At 37.7% G+C, this 18,216-nt stretch overlaps 2 protein-coding genes and 1 non-coding gene across 5 annotated transcripts; 1 reads left to right on the forward strand and 2 right to left on the reverse strand.

Annotated features, from left to right (window-relative positions):
- Nucleotides 1-183: 183 nt before the first annotated feature.
- Nucleotides 184-12,111, reverse strand: plbd1b (phospholipase B domain containing 1b). The gene is made up of 11 exons (XM_044338591.1): nt 11,888-12,111; nt 10,999-11,221; nt 10,169-10,252; nt 9,595-9,736; nt 9,338-9,484; nt 8,079-8,223; nt 5,719-5,919; nt 2,949-3,089; nt 2,646-2,831; nt 2,253-2,359; nt 184-1,758 (listed from the first exon to the last, which is right to left on the reverse strand). The coding sequence occupies exons 1-11, from the start codon at nt 11,949-11,951 to the stop codon at nt 1,582-1,584; spliced, it is 1,617 nt and encodes a 538-aa protein (XP_044194526.1). The 5' UTR covers nt 11,952-12,111; the 3' UTR covers nt 184-1,581.
- Nucleotides 11,794-16,301, forward strand: cby1 (chibby homolog 1 (Drosophila)). 3 transcript variants are annotated; one of them, XM_044338592.1, is made up of 5 exons: nt 11,794-11,888; nt 13,032-13,130; nt 15,411-15,516; nt 15,684-15,796; nt 16,022-16,301. In XM_044338592.1, exons 1-5 carry the CDS (start codon nt 11,832-11,834, stop codon nt 16,100-16,102), a joined length of 456 nt encoding a protein of 151 aa, XP_044194527.1. In that variant the 5' UTR covers nt 11,794-11,831; the 3' UTR covers nt 16,103-16,301. The 3 variants fall into 3 exon arrangements, with proteins under 3 accessions (XP_044194527.1, XP_044194528.1, XP_044194529.1); XM_044338593.1 differs by lacking the exon at nt 11,794-11,888 and adding an exon at nt 12,687-12,794; XM_044338594.1 differs by lacking the exon at nt 11,794-11,888 and adding an exon at nt 12,741-12,879.
- On the reverse strand, nt 12,167-12,239 carry trnar-ccu. Its single transcript has one exon. It is a non-coding gene; the product is annotated as a tRNA-Arg (tRNA).
- Nucleotides 16,302-18,216: the final 1,915 nt, after the last annotated feature.

An 18,216-nucleotide genomic window follows, 5' to 3' on the forward strand; every position in this document is an offset into this window, starting at 1 on the left:
TATTGTAATTTAGTGGTGCACACAGTATTAACAAACCACCCATTAGCACTTAATCATATTACCACAAATTGATTGCAACAATGGTAACCCCAGAGCTTTTGGGCCCCCTAATGGTCTGGGGCCCTGGGACAATCCAAGCTTGAGTTTTATCAGATATTTAAGAAGTCTATAAGTTGTTATGTGGCTCATTTGTTCAGGTAACCCAACACCCAAAGACTGGACTTTCAAAAATACATTATAGTTTCAGACAATCATTTAATTCTAGTTCTTGCTTGACATATCGTTTATTACTGTCACATATAACTAATTCTGTTTCATACTATTTACAGTGAATTAGGTTAATGGTTTAAATGCAGGTGGAGTTATCAGGCCACAATGGTGGAAAAATATTCTGCAAATCAAAAAGTACACATGTCCCCTCCTACAGAGTACCAAAGTTAATTATATGTTTCAGTGGGAATGATGGAGAACCACATCTGTCATACAATCAAATGTTGTGTCAGTAAACTGTATTATATTGAAGTTATGAATGTCTGGGTTTTTTTTTTTTAGCAATTCTTTTATTTTGAAAGCTAAATTTGTCCAACTTCCGGTTTTGGTCTAGTTCTCATTTGTAGACTTGATAAAGACCGAAAGAACTGGGTTTTGTAGTTTTTAGCTGTTACATGGATTTAAAGAAGGTAGCGTCGGTCTGTCTGTTGGTCATTCAGCCTACTTTGGTCCAGACTGAAATATCTCTATAGCTATTTGATGCTTTGCCATGAAACTTTGTACAGACATTCATGGTTCCCAGAGGATGAAGCCTACTGACTCTGGTGATCCCCTGACTTTTCCTCTTGCATCACCAGCAGGCTGACTGATGTGCCTGAGTGCAGCCTCACTGAGGCTGTAGACTTGTAACCTTGTTGTAAAACTGATTGCTTGAGAGGCGTAAACGCACCACAGTTTATAACACTCAAACATTTTATTACTGTTAATATTTACATAAAGTCTGTCAAATAATAGAAGTTCACACTGTGTAAACCTGAGTCAACATTGCATAGAACCTAAGACAAATAAATTAATACCCCCAACAAAATGTCTAAAATCGAACACAGTCTGAAAACATGTCTAATTAGTCAATTATCCTTGTGTTAATTAAGAATGAACCCTCATCATACTGTCACTGTTTGCAGTGTTCTGGTTCGGTGGTGAAACAAGCATATTTATTTAGAAATGCGTTTTTAGGATGGTGTATTCATGGCTTAGTAAATAACTTAGAAACAAACAGTAAACCTGGTGTCTATCTACCTCAGACTGACATGAATCATGAATAAATGACTTTAATGTAATTACACTAAATTGAAATTCAGTCAGACTATACATTTGACAATGGGGACACGAGGTTAACTAGGCTGTCCCATGTCAAGACCAGCTGCAGTTCTGATGATGCACTGTGTCTGGGAATTAAAACTACTCGTATTTTAATATTTTTTCACCAAAGTAGAGGGACGTTTGTATAATATTTTATATTCAGTGTTGTGACAAAACATTTCAGGATTCCTGATTTGAACAGAAACAGTATCTTCCACCTCTGTGCTCTCAGGGCCGGCACAGTGTGGGCCTCATGGTGACGAAGGTAAAGTTGTAGCTGTGTGGAAGACCCTGATGAGTGGTGAGGTTGAAGGATTGCCATGAGAACGGATGCAGACCCCCCTGCGTCGTAGGGCCATTTATTGCCTCCGTGACCAGCTGGAGAGCCATCTGGTAGTCCGTCACCTGTACCATGAGAGAAATGAGGAGGGAGGCGCAAGGGAGGGAGGGAGGGAGGGTTTTTGTGTTTGACGAATGTGGGTTTCATGACATTTTTAAACTGCTGATCATTTGACCTTTTCCATGCCAGAAATAAAAAGGATTCAGTGTTTTCCCTCTGTTTTTTGTTTTTTTTGTGGAAAGGCCTCTGAAGAAAGCCCCAGGCTAACAAACATGTCCATGTTAGCAGTTCTTTCAGATAGGGTAACTGAGTGTGCACATTATGAACTCTGGGATCTTTGAGTGAAGAATTTTAGTAATTTGTAGCCAGGTTCCCACAAAATTTTGTACAGACATTCACGGTTCCCAGAGGACGACTCCAACTGACTTTGATGATCCCCTGACTTTTCCTCTGGTACCAAAATAAGTTTCAATTGTGGTTTTGAGTGAAATGTCACAGAAACTACTAAATGGATTGCCATAAATGTGGTACAGACATTCACATCCCCCTAACCTCTTACCTTAGTGTCATAGCAACCCCCTGGGCGTGGTCTCCTTGGTCTTAGGTCGTTACGGCAACAGATGGTTTTACATGGATGGCCCTTGGAATAGGGATCTCTCCTGTAGTCTGAAACAGAACCAGTTTGACCTTACAGTCTGAAAACAGCCACAATATCCTGAACAGCACCAGAAAAATTAACTGTTTGAGCTGTCAGTCACATCTCTGAGAAGTTCGAAAGGCCTTTGAGTTCAGGAAAATATATAAAATAACTACTCTTCAGAAATGCTGAAATATCAGAAATTCAAAGTCCCTCAAAAGAAAAAAAAGAACAAACTGATCCTTCTTAATTTTCAGTATATTAGGAAAAGTCAACCTTCATGTTGAGGAATGAAGGAGTTAATGTTGAACCTACTATTGTATCTCATGATGTGTTTGAGGGAGCTGAGGTCAGACACCTTCGCCTGGTCCCTGCGCAGGATTTTGGCTCGGGGACAGAGGTCATAGGAGAAGTCTTCTCCGTGTCTCCTCCACATCACGCCGTACCCACTCAGATTGTAGATTTCAATGTGAAATGGTATATTGTAGGACGGCCAATACCCTATCAAATGTGTCAAACTGAAGGTAAAGGTTGTCCAGACACATTATTACCTTGAACAGCCATCCTGGTCAACACTGAAAAATCTATAGAAACAGACAGTATGTCTTTGTTTCTTACCTCTTCGTAAAGCTTCGGTCTGGTCCGAGTGTATCACCTTCCTGGGAATCTGCTCCACAATGGTCAGAGCTCCATTCCTGATGCTGTGACCCAGAGAAACCCTGCTCAGGTCCACCACCATGTACTGACTGTTATATGTACCTGAAATACAGGAAGATAAACACCTTACTCAACAGCATGTAAGAAACCCTGAATGAGTGAATGAGAAGACAATGTTGCTAGAAGATATTTTCTTTCGCATAATTTTCCTTTTGACCCACCTTTCTGACTGCTGCTTTAACAGATTAAACAGATGGACTACCACAACAAGGATACTTATCCACATTGGATTTGAAGGTCAGCATCACTTTACGCTAAAAGGACATACCTAAACAAAGGTGGCTTTGCATGTTTTAACCCTTTAACTACAGATTACATCTTTTTTTTTACATATCTGCTTACCATTTTCAAACACACACTGTTAGTTGTTTAGCAAGTGTTTGCACTAAAAGCAACTTGCAGAGGCTCAAAGCTTTCTTTAAACCATCGCAGCAAACAATTTGTGTCATAGTTACACCATCATTGTGTGCTACTGTAGGTGCAAGCAGGTTTCATTTTCAAAACTCTCCTGGCTGGCACTTTCACTCTGACAGCTGAGAACTGACAGTAAGCTGCTGAAAAGCAGCTGCGTTGTCAGAAAGGACATCCAGAAGATAAACAAGCAAACCTAGAAGTTGTGCTTCCATGACTCACATAAATAGTTTAATAAAATTTTTAGTCATTGCTCTCCAGATGGCAATATCAGGTAAGTCAGTCAGCCGGTTGGTCTGTCATTCGGTCAGTCAGTGCACCACTTTTGGTCCAGCCTGAAATATCTCAACAACTATTAGATGGATTGCTGTGTAATTTTGTACCGACATTCATGAATCCCTCTGACTTTGGTGATGCATTGACTTTTCCTGTAGTGCCACCAGCAGGTCAGAGTTTTCACTTATCCTTTGAAATATCTCAAAACGTTTGTGCAGACGTTCATGTTTCCCAGATTATGTATCCAAATGACTTTGTCACTTGACTTTTCCTCTTGCGCCACCAGGAGGGTGACATTAGTGTTTTTGAGTTAAATGTCTCAATAACTATTGAACAGATTTGCTTGAAATTTGGCACAAACGTACATGTTCCCCACAGGATGAATTGTAATCACTTTAGTGATCTAGTGGCATCATCAGGTCAGAATTTTCATTTGGCCTGTACATTGGTTTAAGACCTAATACTCAGCTGTACTTTGTGTTTAATGCTAATTAGCAAATGTTAGCATGCTAACACACCAAACTAAGATGGTGAACATGGTCAGCACCTGCTACATCAGCATGTTAGCACTGTAATTACATGTTAGCATGCAAGTACAGCCTCACAGAGCCTATAGTGTGGCTGAAGACTTGTTGATCAGCAGAACGGTTGACACATCCTTGTCCACACCAACAGGTAAAGTTAGACTGTCTACATTACCACCTATGGTAAAGTAACTTATGAAACCAGCAATGTAGTGTTCAGTGTGACGGATTATATATCTACACACCAAGTCTTTGCAAGTACATTGAAACTGTATTGACATAAACTCCTGACTACCAAAGGAAGGCAAATCATTATAAAATTTAAAGTGACATTTGACAAATGAGCATTTAATATAAAACTCATACGATTTGGGCCAAAACATGCAAAACCACCACAATGATTAAAGACCATTGTTTGGAAGTCTCTCTCCTCTTACAGACTTCATTGCTATCAGAACTAAAGTGGTTTTACAACAGACTCATCAATCTAACTCCAGCTGCATCTGCTTCTTGCAAATTAGATGGCTGGCACAGGAAAAATAACATGCACAGTCTTGCATGTGCCTTGGGGATCTGGAACTAGCGGAAGAAACACAGTAAACTTCTGGCTCAGGAGTTTATACTGACTTGCACGATAAAGCCCCAACTTAACCGTGAATGAAATGAAGACAGAGGAAAAAGTAAAGGCTCTTGTATTTACTGCCTACAGTTTGGAAGGAGGGCAGATATGAGAGCAGAGTCTGCTGGGTCACCAGAGGACTTTCAGTCTCAAGAACACTCTGTCCTGTTGTCCTCTGCCCTCCCATAGCAACATGATGTGAAAGATCAAAGCAGCTGCCCAATTAACAAACACAAGTGTTGTGCAATGAGAAGGATTGGTCTAATTTGAGAGTCTGATGAATCTCTTCGGAAATTTGTCTGTGAATTTTTACATATCCAGGGTTTTAATCCCAAACAAATGTAATCATTCAAACCCTTCTGCAAGTCTCATTTTCTTCTAATCTGCTCTTATTTCTATTATTTCTCTGTTCTGTTCCATTTTTTCTATCACTCAAATAGAAGTTAGTTTACTTGAGTTAAACTATTAAAGTAAAAATACAAAAGTAATTTTTTTCACTTAATCTGAGTAACATTTAGTACTTTAAGATCTTCATTAAAGGGCAAGCATGGCATTATGACTGTAACTGCTGCAACCAACCCATCCTAATGATGCACTGATGATAAAAAGTAGTGACTATCTTTTTTATCTGAAAGGTCTTAAGAGGGAAGTGGGGTTCAAAGTAAATTTAAATGGAATATACTAGCGTAATCACATTCCTGGGTGGTGTATTTTTGTGTTGTATCTTACAGATTCAGTTCACTTTAAGAATCAAATTTGTTACATATTTTATTGAAAAGTGCGTAGCCTTCATTCACTAACAAAAACCCCCTCCTTCACAACCCCCTCAACAGCATCTCACCTGAGTTGTATTTGGAGAAGATGCGCGCCCACTCCTCTCCGCTGTGCGCCAGGCTGTTGGCCAGGCGGACTCTCTGCCAGGCCAGCAGGCTGTGAGGGCTGAGCCGCGAGAACAGAGAGACGTTGAAGACACTGTTGGAGGTCTGAGTCATCAGCAGGCCGCTCCCCAGCAGGTAGAAGTCATCGAGAGACATCAGGAAGCCTGGAGAGGGAGGAGGAGGAGGAGGAGGAGGAAGAGGAGGAGGAGGAGGAGGGAATGGTGGTCATTTAGAAGCCAAGGTTAACAGCAGTGAGTGTAGGAGGATATTTTAGGACAAATATTGAAAATATAATATTTGAGCAGGGTGGGAAAAGTAAACAGTTGAGATTAGATATTTTCTTATCGTCAACTGCAACCCACAGCTTGTGTAACTATTTATCAGTGGTGGAATTTATACTCAACTGTTGTTTTCAAGCTACATTTTGAAGTACTTGAACTTTATCTGAACATTTCCAAATCAAACTTCTACTGCACCACATCAGAGGAAAATATTGTATTTTTTATGCTTTACTGGTTGTTTTGCAGATTATGATTTTTCAATCAAAACATATCAATGGGATGCTTGAAAATGTGCATGAAACTACTAAATAAAATATTAGCTGCTTACATGTTACATATCTTCCAGTATCCTGTTGGGTGCTTGCTAGCAGGTTTTTAATACTTCAGATTGCTGCTGTTTCTTAGTCCAATTTTGGTATGTTTTAAGGCTGTATTTTTATTTTCTCTTATATTATAATTTTATTATTTTATATAGACTAATGGGAGGCTGTGACAGATCTGTCTGTCTCACTTGTTTTTATGTTGCTGCCTGTCCTGGTACGAGGTTCTCCTGGTAAAATAAATATTAAACAAATAAAATAATTAATGAATAATGATAATGCAATAGCCGTAAGAGGAACTATTGTGCATAATGAGTGCTCTTACTTTTGAGAAATAAGTAAATTTTGCTGCCATTATTTTCTTACTTTTACTCAAGCAAAAATGTAAAGATCACAGCTATTAAGGTATTTAGAAGTATTAATAGCAGTACTGTGAAGACAATTACTGCCATTGTTGTCATTTCAGCCAATAATACTGTTATTAGTACTATTCATACTACTATTACTGTTATACCTGCTGCTATAACTATTACAAATTACAGCAACAGAGATTTCCTTCTACTTCTTTTAATACCACTGCTACTACTAAAACATTACCATTAGAGCTGCAACGATTAGTTGATTAATTTATTTGTCAATCAACAGAAGATGAATTGGCAACTCTGATTAAAAATTGATCAATCATTTATACCAAAAATTCACTAATTCCAGTTTCTTAATTTACTGTCATTCTTCCAACATACTGTATATAACAGTCAATTGAAAATCAAAGGCATCTAAGAAATGGTAAATGGCATTTTCACTACTTTTTAATATTTCACAGATCAAACAATCAAGAAAATAATTGGCTACAGTCCTAATTAAAATGACTACTTCTGCTGCTGCTACTCTGCAGTTAATAATGAGTATACAACACTGCTGCTGCTATAAAATCATAAGCAGAGGAGTATTTCCACAACTACTACTACAAAAAGTATTTGTGAGTGTATTTCATCTTTTCTGTTGGCCCTGACCTGCTGTGTATGCTAAATGTTTCACATTGTCAGAGAGAAAGCAGCTTAAGAAGGCTGCAGAGGTCACACACTACCTCCGCTGGCAGGAGTGTATTTCATCTCTTCATTTTAATATAGTGAAGTGATATCCTTGGCCTGCCAGTCTCTAAAAATAGTACTTTAAACCACTTGTGTTGTGATAGCAATGGAGCCTGTAAGAGGATTTTTATGGCCCACACCACTCGGCAAATCTTTGTCGACAAAATTACTCAGCCTCCTCTGACTTGACAGTGAGGGAATACATTTCATCATGGTTCTGTTTGGGTGCACACACACACACACTCTGGGGTGGATGTTTCCTCGTCACTGACTAAGCTGTGTGCTTAGCAGAAGAATTACTTTCAGTAGAGACTGTTCATTGAGGATTTGGGTTAAGTCCTGCATGCCAGTGTTGATATTTTCCAAGATGAAAACGAAACCATGTGGATTAAGGACAAGCAGGTCACCTCAGCTCAGGGTTTCTTCCAAGAAAGTTGTGACTTTACGTTGAGGAACTCTGTACTGTTGAAAATTCAGGTCATGTCCTGAGAAAAGACAGTTTTGGCTGTCAAAACATCTAACAAGCTATAAATCTCACTTTTGCCAATTTTACTTTTGCCATGAGGTTCTTGTACAAGAGAGGCTCATGTGTGATATTGTACTTTGTGTGTATGGGAGTGTGTGTGTGTACCAGGGTAGCTGCTGAACGACATCTTTCCGGTGGCGGTGTGCATGTCAGACACCCTGAAGTCCCAGTGTTTGTAGATACGCATGGTGGCTGCATAAGTATACCAGCTAGAGTGGCCAAACAGCAGGTTCTCAAAGCCTGGCAACACCTAAGACACAGAAAAAGAGAGGATGGGTTGTGGGGAGGGATGTGTGTGTGTGTGTGTGTGTGTATATGTGTGTGTGTGTGTGTGTGTGTGTCTGAAGGGGGAAGTAATAAAAAGGTTCTTCTTATTGGTCGGGCCATGTATGCTGTTTGTTTTTAAAAAAAAAAATCACCCTCAGTATCTCTTATCTGGATTTTTGCATGTGTTGAAGAGATGTTAGCCATGCTAGCGGTGTGTCTCTATGGACGCCAACATAGGACAGAAATATTTCAACAACTGTTGGATGCCATGAAATTTGGTTCAAATCCATTAAGTCGAGATGATGAATCTCAGAGACTTTGGTGATTCCCTGACTTTAGCACCATGAAGTTTACATTAGTGTTTTTATCTCAACAGCTATTGTATGGATTGTCATGTTCCCCTAATTTTCACACTTAAAATTGTAATCACTTTGTGGATGTTCTGACATTTTCTCTAGCACCATCGTCAGCTCAAACTCACACAACTATATTTCGTATAAGGATCGAAATCTCAATCCAGACTCTTTGTCTTTTGTGGTTCTGCGATGGTGGAATGAGGCAACCAGCTCCACACGGCGTGCTGACTCCCTTGGTGCATTCAAGAAACACCTGAAAACTCAGCTCTTCTATAAACACCTCAACACTTGAGCCCCTTTAACTTTTTAGCACTTTGTTTCCAAAGATACCAGGTATGCGATGCTGAATTACATTGAAATGTTTTTAAAATTATGCACAAGACATCTAGTATTTTCCATTCCTTGTAATGGTGCAGCCATCAAAACTTTGTTTCAGATATGAATATTTCACTCAGTACTGGTAAGTGTGATAACTTTTTGTTTAACGTTGGGGCTACTTAAGGGAAAATTAAATATAACAATAAAATAAAATCTCAATGTACTCAAAGGACAATAAAATCTCATAAAATGATAATGTGGAGTTTCTGCTGATTTGTGACACAAAAGGACAGATGGTATTGACTCACTGACACATTTAAGAGGAGGGAACCCATGCACAAGGATCTACAAGAAAACCAGTTAGGCCTACGTAGAGGTTTTCCAAGCTTGCTCACAGCTTGAGCTAAATGAGCTTGGCCTAACCTTTATGAGAGCAGTGCAGTGGCCCATTCCTGGCATTCTGAAAGCACTGGTCCCTGTGGAGGAGTTGGAGCGAGGTGTCAGAGCTGGGACGAGGTCCAACAGGTCACCGACACCGTTCAGGAACTGGACCGCAAAGGCTGATAGAGGCTGGGCAGGGAAGGAGGGCAGAGTGGCAGAGATGAATGAAACGATACTGTGACAACTCTCTCACCATCTCTCCAACACACACACACACACACACACACACATTCACACACCTCTCTGTGTTTGCTTTTGGCCCATTGTGCAGCTCCGGCGTGGAGCCCGTCCAGCTGGGCCAGGATCAGTCCCAGATGCTTCCACAGAGGGTCGCTGTTCCTCCGCTGTTTCACCTGCTCTCTGGCCCACTGGTCTTGTTTGCTGCAGATCATTAGGAGAACAGAGAGACACTTTGGACTGTTTCACTGTGTGATGCGTGCAATCTGTTAACTTCTCAAATCTGCTGCCAGATCTTACTATAAAATTAACCTAAAAATTACAACAAACACTGCATGCATAAATTCCATTTTTGCATTTAGTATATAAACTAATGTCAAGACAGATGAGAGTGGTGAAGTTGATAATAGTTCACATTCAATACCTTAAGATTTTACTATTTCTATGACAAACAAACGTAAATTTTTTTTTTAAATATTCCAATCAAGAAACCTATATAGTCATGTGAAAAAGCCTCTGAAAAAGCATGTGAGACATATATATCAAGAGTGAACTAGATAAAATATCTGGCAGCATACGTGGTTTTAATCTTAGTTTAATCTAAGCCATAAAGATGAACAGAGAGTAAGACTGCACCTTAAAAACCTTTTCAGGGGATTCAGAACCTTCTCATCTTTTATCAGCTGAGGATACATGTTGGAGTAGTGACTGAACATCTGTCTGCGTTGGAGAAAGAATGACAATATTCAGTATGTGTCAGCCACTTACAATAGCCTTGTTGAGTGATATTTATATTTTCAGAGATAGGTATATTATAAGCTACACAGTGAAAATTGTAATCAGAAATTATTAATATAGTTAAAATAAAAATAGCCTTTTGTGTAACATTGTATGATAATATACAACAGGTGCCACATTTTAAAGGGTTCTTTCAGTTTTTTGCTAGTATTCCCACAATTGATGTTACTGCATGTTTTAATTTAGAATTGACTGTTTTTAAAGAAAGTAATACAGTATACAGTCAGAATTCTTTACATTTATAATATATTAACACTGATACAAGTCAGCTACTTGGTAATGATCTGTAAGACTTTAATATGATAATTTAGGAAGTCGTTTTGTCGGTTTTCTCTGCCCTGCATTGCAAGGTCATTGAGTGTAATAATTTGTAGAGATAAATAGAAGTTATTCTTTATTTTCCTTGGAAAATAAAGAAAACATCTCATGTTGAAGAAAAAGGAATACATAAAATATGCTTGTTCGTATGCAAAATCTGAGACACCACTGATCGTTCAAAATGTATTATATTATAACTGCTGCACTTGACCATGGAAAATGATGCTGATTCGCCCAGACAAAGACGTCATTATTCATGGTAGATGAATCAGGTGAGTTCGACTGTTGATAGTAAACTAGTGATTGACTCTGTGGGCTCAAAGACCTGAGGCACGTATTGGACTACTCGCCCAGCAGTGAGGTAGCCTTCCAGGTAGCCAGCCAGGAAGAAGGTAGTCTCATCTTCCTGTGTGATTCCTCCGTAACCGGCACAGATCTCCAAGACGCCCCATCCAGAGAGGAGCAGAGTGTCATTGAAGTAACCGTAGGCTCCCCCCTCTGTCTCCATCACCCCCTCCTTCAGGATCACACTTTTCTGGGCAGCATCCCAGGACACGGTGGCCTCTTGGAACTCTACCATTCAAGGAGGATGGACAGGGTTACAGGGCTGAGGTTGGATAACACACATTATGTAAGATAACGACATGACACCAATAGAAGGAACTATTGGGAGTGTTTTTACATTCTTGTTGCTTCGTTCAGTAGACAAATGAATATTTATCTTTATAGACTATCACAAGGATTCACATTGATTATAGGTGTAGTTACTTGGACATAGTACAGGTATTATAATTTTCTATTTGAAACAGAATCTGATTTATTGAACGGGTACGTTGACACACACAAAGAAACATAGATGTTTTGCTCCCAGTAAACATAAAGTATATACAGTATATAATTTCTTTAATATACTGTATATTGATGTTTAATTTTGAAGTATATATTCTAATCACTATCTGTCATTTTCAATATGACAGAATATGAAAAATGCTTTAAAAAATAAAAATTTACATTGCAATAATATAGTCTGTGTAAAACAGAACAAAATAGAAACAACATAGAACAGACAGAACAAACAAAAAATAGCATTTTATAAAATGTAATATGGGAATGGTTGCCACCATGCTGTTTCCATATAAACAAACAACCTTTCTTTTTTAGCAGTAGGTTCAACTCAATCATTATGGATTCAAAATTAGTTTCCGTCATGTTCAGATACACCACACCACCGTTACTCACGGTAAGTTTGCACCGATGCAGCCAAAGTCAGCAGTATGCACAGTTTCATGCTCTGCTTCTCCATGTCAGCTGATAATTTCCTGCAAAATTCTGCCTCTCATGAATTTCAATAAATAAAAATGTCTTATTACGGTCACTTCTGTATTGAGAGCGACGATGATGTCGTGCGATTCCGCCGGTTGCTGTTTTTTTTAGTGGGCTGAAACATTTTTCGTAAACATAATTAACGCGAATAATCCCTGTATAAAGTTCTTCCTCCACGAGAGAAAAAGAATCATTCACCCCAGATGGGACTCGAACCCACAATCCCTGGCTTAGGAGGCCAGTGCCTTATCCATTAGGCCACTGGGGCTTGATGAGAAAGAGGCGTGGTCGTTGTTATTTATATCTACACGTCTAAAGTACTTACTACATCTCAGTCTTAGCTATATATTTAGCATTCTTATCGCACAGGACATTGCAAGACATTGCTTTTGACAAGTAAAGTTCCGGAAACAATATTTACTTATTTTTTTCTGAATACACAACAAGAGCATGATAATAAACCATTGAAAAGGCCGAGTGACGCGATCACCATGGTGATGCGCCTACGTTTCAAGGATGGTTCTACTATCTCTCCCACATAGGGGTATTTATGTTATTCAAATGCGACAGTGATTATTAAAATATGCATACAACGCCCTAAATAGAGCATTAAAACAATAAAGTGTACCTTAAATTTCTTAGATTATGTCATATTATGCAAACCCTTCCAACTGCTGTATAGTTTCACCGTGCAATAAATGAGAGTTGCCTATTTTAGACAAATGGAACTTTCACACTTGCGCAGTAGCAAGCATGGTTTTGTTTGGAGAGAAAAGAAATTCAACCACCACGTTAAGACGTTTAATAAATAGTCTGTATGGAGGTAAATATATTAGCTATATATTTTCAGTGACACTACAACCACTAACCCACCTGTGAGGCAGTCGACAGTTTCAATTAAATGTCAGGTATGAGTAGAACTCACAGCGAGTTTGTATTAGGTAACTAGCATTAGCATTAGCTCGGTATGTTAGTAACGATAAACACATAACTGTGGCTGCCTGATACTGTTATCTAAAGAAATACTAATGCTGCCATTGGTCTACCATCTGTTATCCAGGATCTTAAAAAATCACTGAAGATGCCTCTTTTTGGAAACACATTCAGCCCGAAGAAGATTCCTCCTCGTAAATGTGCATCTTTGTCCAGCCTTCACGCGGTGAGTTTAGAGAACAACTGATGGTACTAAAGACATTATGAAGTGCACTGATGGGAAGCCAATACCCTCATCTCCTATTTGAACTCTTATTAAACCTACTCTGATGACTCGGGGACATATGCAGAGAATAAACAAAAGCTAATTAACGACGTTGAAGTTAGCTTCCGACTCGAGGTTGAGGGGAAAGTTAAAGGAAACATAAATAATTATATTTAGTGGCGGACTTTTTCACCACTTACACTTTTGAAAAAGTTTTAGACATCGTAGCAAAAGCCGTAAGCCAGTTTAAACCCACTTTCAGATTCATAAAACCTTTGTTTTGCTTACGAAAAATGAAAAAGGGGCGATTTCACTGCTTTTTTCCCCATCCAGACCACATTAGACCAGGTCCAGATAAAAATCTACTATATCTAGACTTTTCAAATCTGGACTAGATTAACATGGAGACTCCAGATACTCATTAAACCACAGGCTCAGATTTGTGAAACCTTTCTATTTGTGAAAAAAAAATGGCGATTGCATTGATAATTCTGGTCAGTTTAAGGAAAGGTGAGACTTTTTGATTGATTTATTGAAATTATTTATTGACAATATAAAAGTTATATGATACATATAAATAAATGAATAATATATGCACAGCCTCAACCAGGAGGCATCATTTCTTTGGACAGTAGCTGTCGAAAGGATAAAACACAATAAAGCTTAAGCACTTATTTCCATTGTGGTCCTTTGGGTGCAGGTGTGTGTTTGACTGTTAGTATGTAAGTGAGTATATGAGCCAATAAATATAAGTAAATGTGTGTGTGAGCTTAATCTATACTTAAATAAGTCAAAATCAATTGGACTTAAAAACCATATGTTCTCTTAACCCAGACACAATTACTCTAGGAATGCATGAACAACAATCATTTTCTATTCAAAAGAAAAATTAGAGTGAGTAAAGAAAATGTTATATATATATATATATGATTGTATTTCAAAAGGTAAAAATAACTTTCTACCTTTGTTTCTAAGACAGGGAATCGTGCTGTGAATTTCCAGTTGCAATATCAGTGAAGTCACCCTTTTTTCATTTTTCACAAATAGATTAATGGTTTCACAAATCTGAAACTGTGTTTTAATGAGTCTCTAGTCCAGATTTGACAAGTGCTAATATAGTGTTTTGTGATCTAGACCTGGGTGTATTCCAGAAAGCAGGTTTAGTGAAAACTCTTGAGTTTTTAACCCTGAGATGAGGGAAACTTTGGGTTTTCAGTTCCAGAAAGAGAAGTAACAAAAACTTCTCTGTGAAGCTAACCTGCTCACTGGCAGGTTAATGTATAATATATAATCTCAGTTTAAATCTAAAAAATCAGTATGAAGCTTTAGACACATGGGATCAATGACTAATTATCTCTATCACTCATGATGTGATTGGTCGCACTAATGAAACATCATTCCTATAATATTGGAGATTATATGTTAATACATCTGAGCAGGTTGGAGCAGCATCGCTGAAAGTTGTTGAGCAAAGATACAAATTGATGTCTAAAATTTTAAATTTAAATGATGAATTAATGGACAACACTGAATAAAACTATATTGTATAAAAAGATAAATGTGCACCGTCCACATACACATGCATTAATATCTCTACGTCCACTGGATTAAAATGGAGGCTCTGCCTTTTATTTACCTGTTGCCATAGTAACTCATAGTATTGGAGCTCTATTGATGATGGCTTTTTTCATTCATCATGAACACGTTTAACTCAGAGTGAACATACTCAGAGTTGATTGAACTGACTCTGATGGAACTGAAAACTCTGAGTTTCCCATCTCGGGGTTCATCAACTCAGAGTTCAGGGTTAGACTCAGTTTGATAAACCTGTTTTTTTCTGTAACGGACCCTTGGTCTAGTGTGGTCTGGATGGGGGAAAAAACAGTGAAATCGCCCTTTTTTCTCATTTTTCATAAGCAAAATAAAGTTTTCACAAATCTGAAAGTGGGTTTAAACAGCTTTAAGGCTTTTGCTACAATGTCTAACACTCTTTCATAAGTGTAAGTAGTAAAAAAACAGGGAATCCGCTGCTTTATATCAATATTTATGTTTCCCTTGACTTTTTCCTTAACCTTGAATCAGAAGCTAACTTCAGCGTCGTAGCAAATTAGTGTTTTGAGACTGCTGAGATATGGATTGTGCATAAGGGGCTGCAGCTTGACATCATGGTGGCTACTAGTATTGTGCGTTTGGCAAACATGCAGACTTATCTGTTTTCTTTTCCTGTCTCATCCCTTTTAGTTGGATCGCTCAACAAGGGAAGTAGAGCTGGGCCTCGAGTATGGACCTCCTGTAATGAACATTGGAGGCCAGAGTTGGAAATTTGAAGAAGGACAGTGGATAACAGGTAATGACTTCCATCATGTTGAACACAGACCGGTGCAGCGGCTGTGTCTGCAGATTAAGTGCAGAGAACTTTTTTTGCTCTCATGTGTGTTGCAATATCTGCTGGATAACTGCCTCCAAATGTCCCAACATTCATGTGATTTTTTTTTCTGCATTTGTTAAAACCAGAATCTGGTGGGAATGGGTCCAGTAGAGAATTGCAGCGGCTCAAGAAAAGAAATGTACAGCTGGAGGAGGAGAACAACCTCCTGAAACTAAAGATTGAAATTCTCCTGGACATGGTGAGAACTGAGCACACAGAACATTTGAATTTATTAAAGATGTAATATCTGTATACATTGAGGCAAGAAAGTTTATTTGCAACATAGGTTTAGCCCAACACTGCTTGGCTTTGTTATAAAAGCTTGCTTACAACATGTTAATTATACCCTTAATTACTAGTGTACGTGATGTAATTTACTGTCTTACCAAAGCTGTTTTACCTGTATTTAATATTTCCCCTCTAGCTGACAGAGACTACAGTAGATAACCACATGATGGGGAAAGAAGTGGAGGAGATAAAGACTCAACATCGAAGGAAGAAATGACAAATCTGATTTGATGCCTTCATCATAGGAAATGTTCTTAAAGTTTGTTGTTGTAAAAAAAGGTCTTTGTTGAAGTACATCACCCTAAATATGAACAATCTGTGAACATCTTTGTTCAATATACACATTTTCTTTTTTATATTTCTTTGTATTTACTGTATTTTCTATTGAGATTAAAAGTAAAATCCATCACAGGGAAGCAGGTGTTTTTTTTTCATTCACAGTTTTTAGAACATTACATTAATCCTTTTTTGAGTTGTAACCAGGGACACATTCACAAAAGGACAGAAACTTGAAGACTACCCAAGATAAAAGTTTAGTTTTTAGAATAGAACAGAATAGTCCATCTCCACACAATATTTTAGCTGTGATGTTGAAAATCTAGTAGTTATACTGTATGTTGCCTCATGGTCCTCATATAAAACCATGTAAATAACCCTTGTAATCTGAAAGTTTATTCTTGAATTTGGGAAAAGTAGTTTCAGTTGCATCATGAGTTGCATTTTTTTTAGGGCTACAACTAACAATTATTTTCATCATCAATTAATCTGCTGATTATTTTCTTAATGGACAAATCTATAAAATGTCACAAAATAGTGAAAAATGCCTGTTATAATATCTCAGAGCTCATGGTTGCATCTTCAAATAACTTGTTTTGTCTGATCAGAAGTTGAAACTCCAAAGATGTTCAGTTTACTATCATATATGACAAAGAAAAGCCTCAAGTCATCACGTTTGAGAAGCTTAAGCCAACAAATTATTGGTGTTTTTGCTTAAAAAAAGTGACTGAAACTATTATAACACATTTCTATCCCTTGTGGTATGTAGTTTGTTTGTTTTTCCGTCCATTTATAGAAACCATCACTTACAGCATGTGACATGAAGATAATAACAGAAACACTTTGGCATCAGAATGAAATAAAGATAACAGCATGACTTCACAGTGTCACTGAGAGGCTAAAGGACTGCATTTTCAAATCGATGTTGAAATTCCATTTTATTCATTTATTAATGTATTTTTGAATGATGTACTTATTGACTATTTTATGTTGTTTTTGTAAATCCTTCTTTAATTTGAATGATTTATTGATGGATAATTATTTCATTTGTAAATTCTTTTTATAATTCCTCTTTTTATTACCCATTAAAATATCAAATAATGAATTGCTTTCTTATTTAGTCTCTATTTATGGATACATTAATTGATTTGTAAACCAATTTATTAATTCCTGTTTTTATTGTACTATTAGTTATTAATTAATGATATGCTTTATTACTATATCCATGATAGTTGTGGTCCTCCATACAAAATACTTTCTAAATTCAGTCATGAAAAGTTTAAACAATGGGCGAGACCTTGACAACTTGGATTTATGGATGTTAACTTTTTTTGGCTCATTTTCTCAAATTCTAAACACAAAACCACAAACACAAAATGCAAAACTACAAAGTTTTTGCATCAAAATGACACACACACACACACACACACACACACACACGCCATCACATGAATAGGTCTTTTTACCAACTAAAAACACACGGATGTGCTCAACACAAAACACTACTATGAATATTTTATCAGTAGGTTTATGGCTTTCAGTGTTACACTGTAGACGGTTGTAAAAGGTGAACATACACAAATGCAGTACAGTAACATTTTTTCCCTCCCCAAAATGTTGTATTTTGGAACACTTGTCTTTTGTTTGTCACACAACAGGAGAAAACCAAGAAAAACGCATAAACGTTGCTTTTCACAGGAACGCAAGAGGTTTTAATTTTGTATGTCGTGCCAAATGTAGAGAACTGTGTGCAGTGTTTTGCAGAAAGTGTGATTTAGAATTGAAAACTGAGTGTAAACCAGAAATTATGATTGCAATTTTGCAAACTTGGTTTAGGGATTTGCTGAGTTTCAGGTTTCAGTGACTGCGTTTCAAGTTCCAATTTCAGTGAGTAGGCAATTGTGAAAAACTTTGAAGTATTCCTGTCAATGAAAGGTACCGCCTTGTATGCGTCATATTTTACTGTCTTTAGCTAATTGGTGGATATACCTGTCAATCAAATTCTCAGTGAAACGATTGGTTGAAGGTTTCTAACCAGGCATGCGCAGATAGGTG

This window comes from Thunnus albacares, chromosome 20 (assembly GCF_914725855.1).
Source record: "Thunnus albacares chromosome 20, fThuAlb1.1, whole genome shotgun sequence".
In the NCBI taxonomy this organism is placed as follows: domain Eukaryota; kingdom Metazoa; phylum Chordata; class Actinopteri; order Scombriformes; family Scombridae; genus Thunnus; species Thunnus albacares.

Coding starts and splice junctions, on each gene's coding strand:
- plbd1b (XM_044338591.1), bottom strand. CDS start 11,951: ATGGAGAAGCAGAGCATGAAACTGTGCATACTGCTGACTTTGGCTGCA. Junction 10,253..10,998: donor GAAGGCTACCTCACTGCTGG/GCGAGTAGTCCA, acceptor TCTCCAACGCAG/ACAGATGTTCAGTCACTACT. Junction 1,759..2,252: donor GGGGTTGCTATGACACTAAG/GTAAGAGGTTAG, acceptor CTCATGGTACAG/GTGACGGACTACCAGATGGC.
- cby1 (XM_044338592.1), top strand. CDS start 11,832: ATGGATTCAAAATTAGTTTCCGTCATGTTCAGATACACCACACCACCG. Junction 11,889..13,031: donor CCACACCACCGTTACTCACG/GTAAGTTTGCAC, acceptor TCTGTTATCCAG/GATCTTAAAAAATCACTGAA. Junction 15,517..15,683: donor AGAAGGACAGTGGATAACAG/GTAATGACTTCC, acceptor TGTTAAAACCAG/AATCTGGTGGGAATGGGTCC.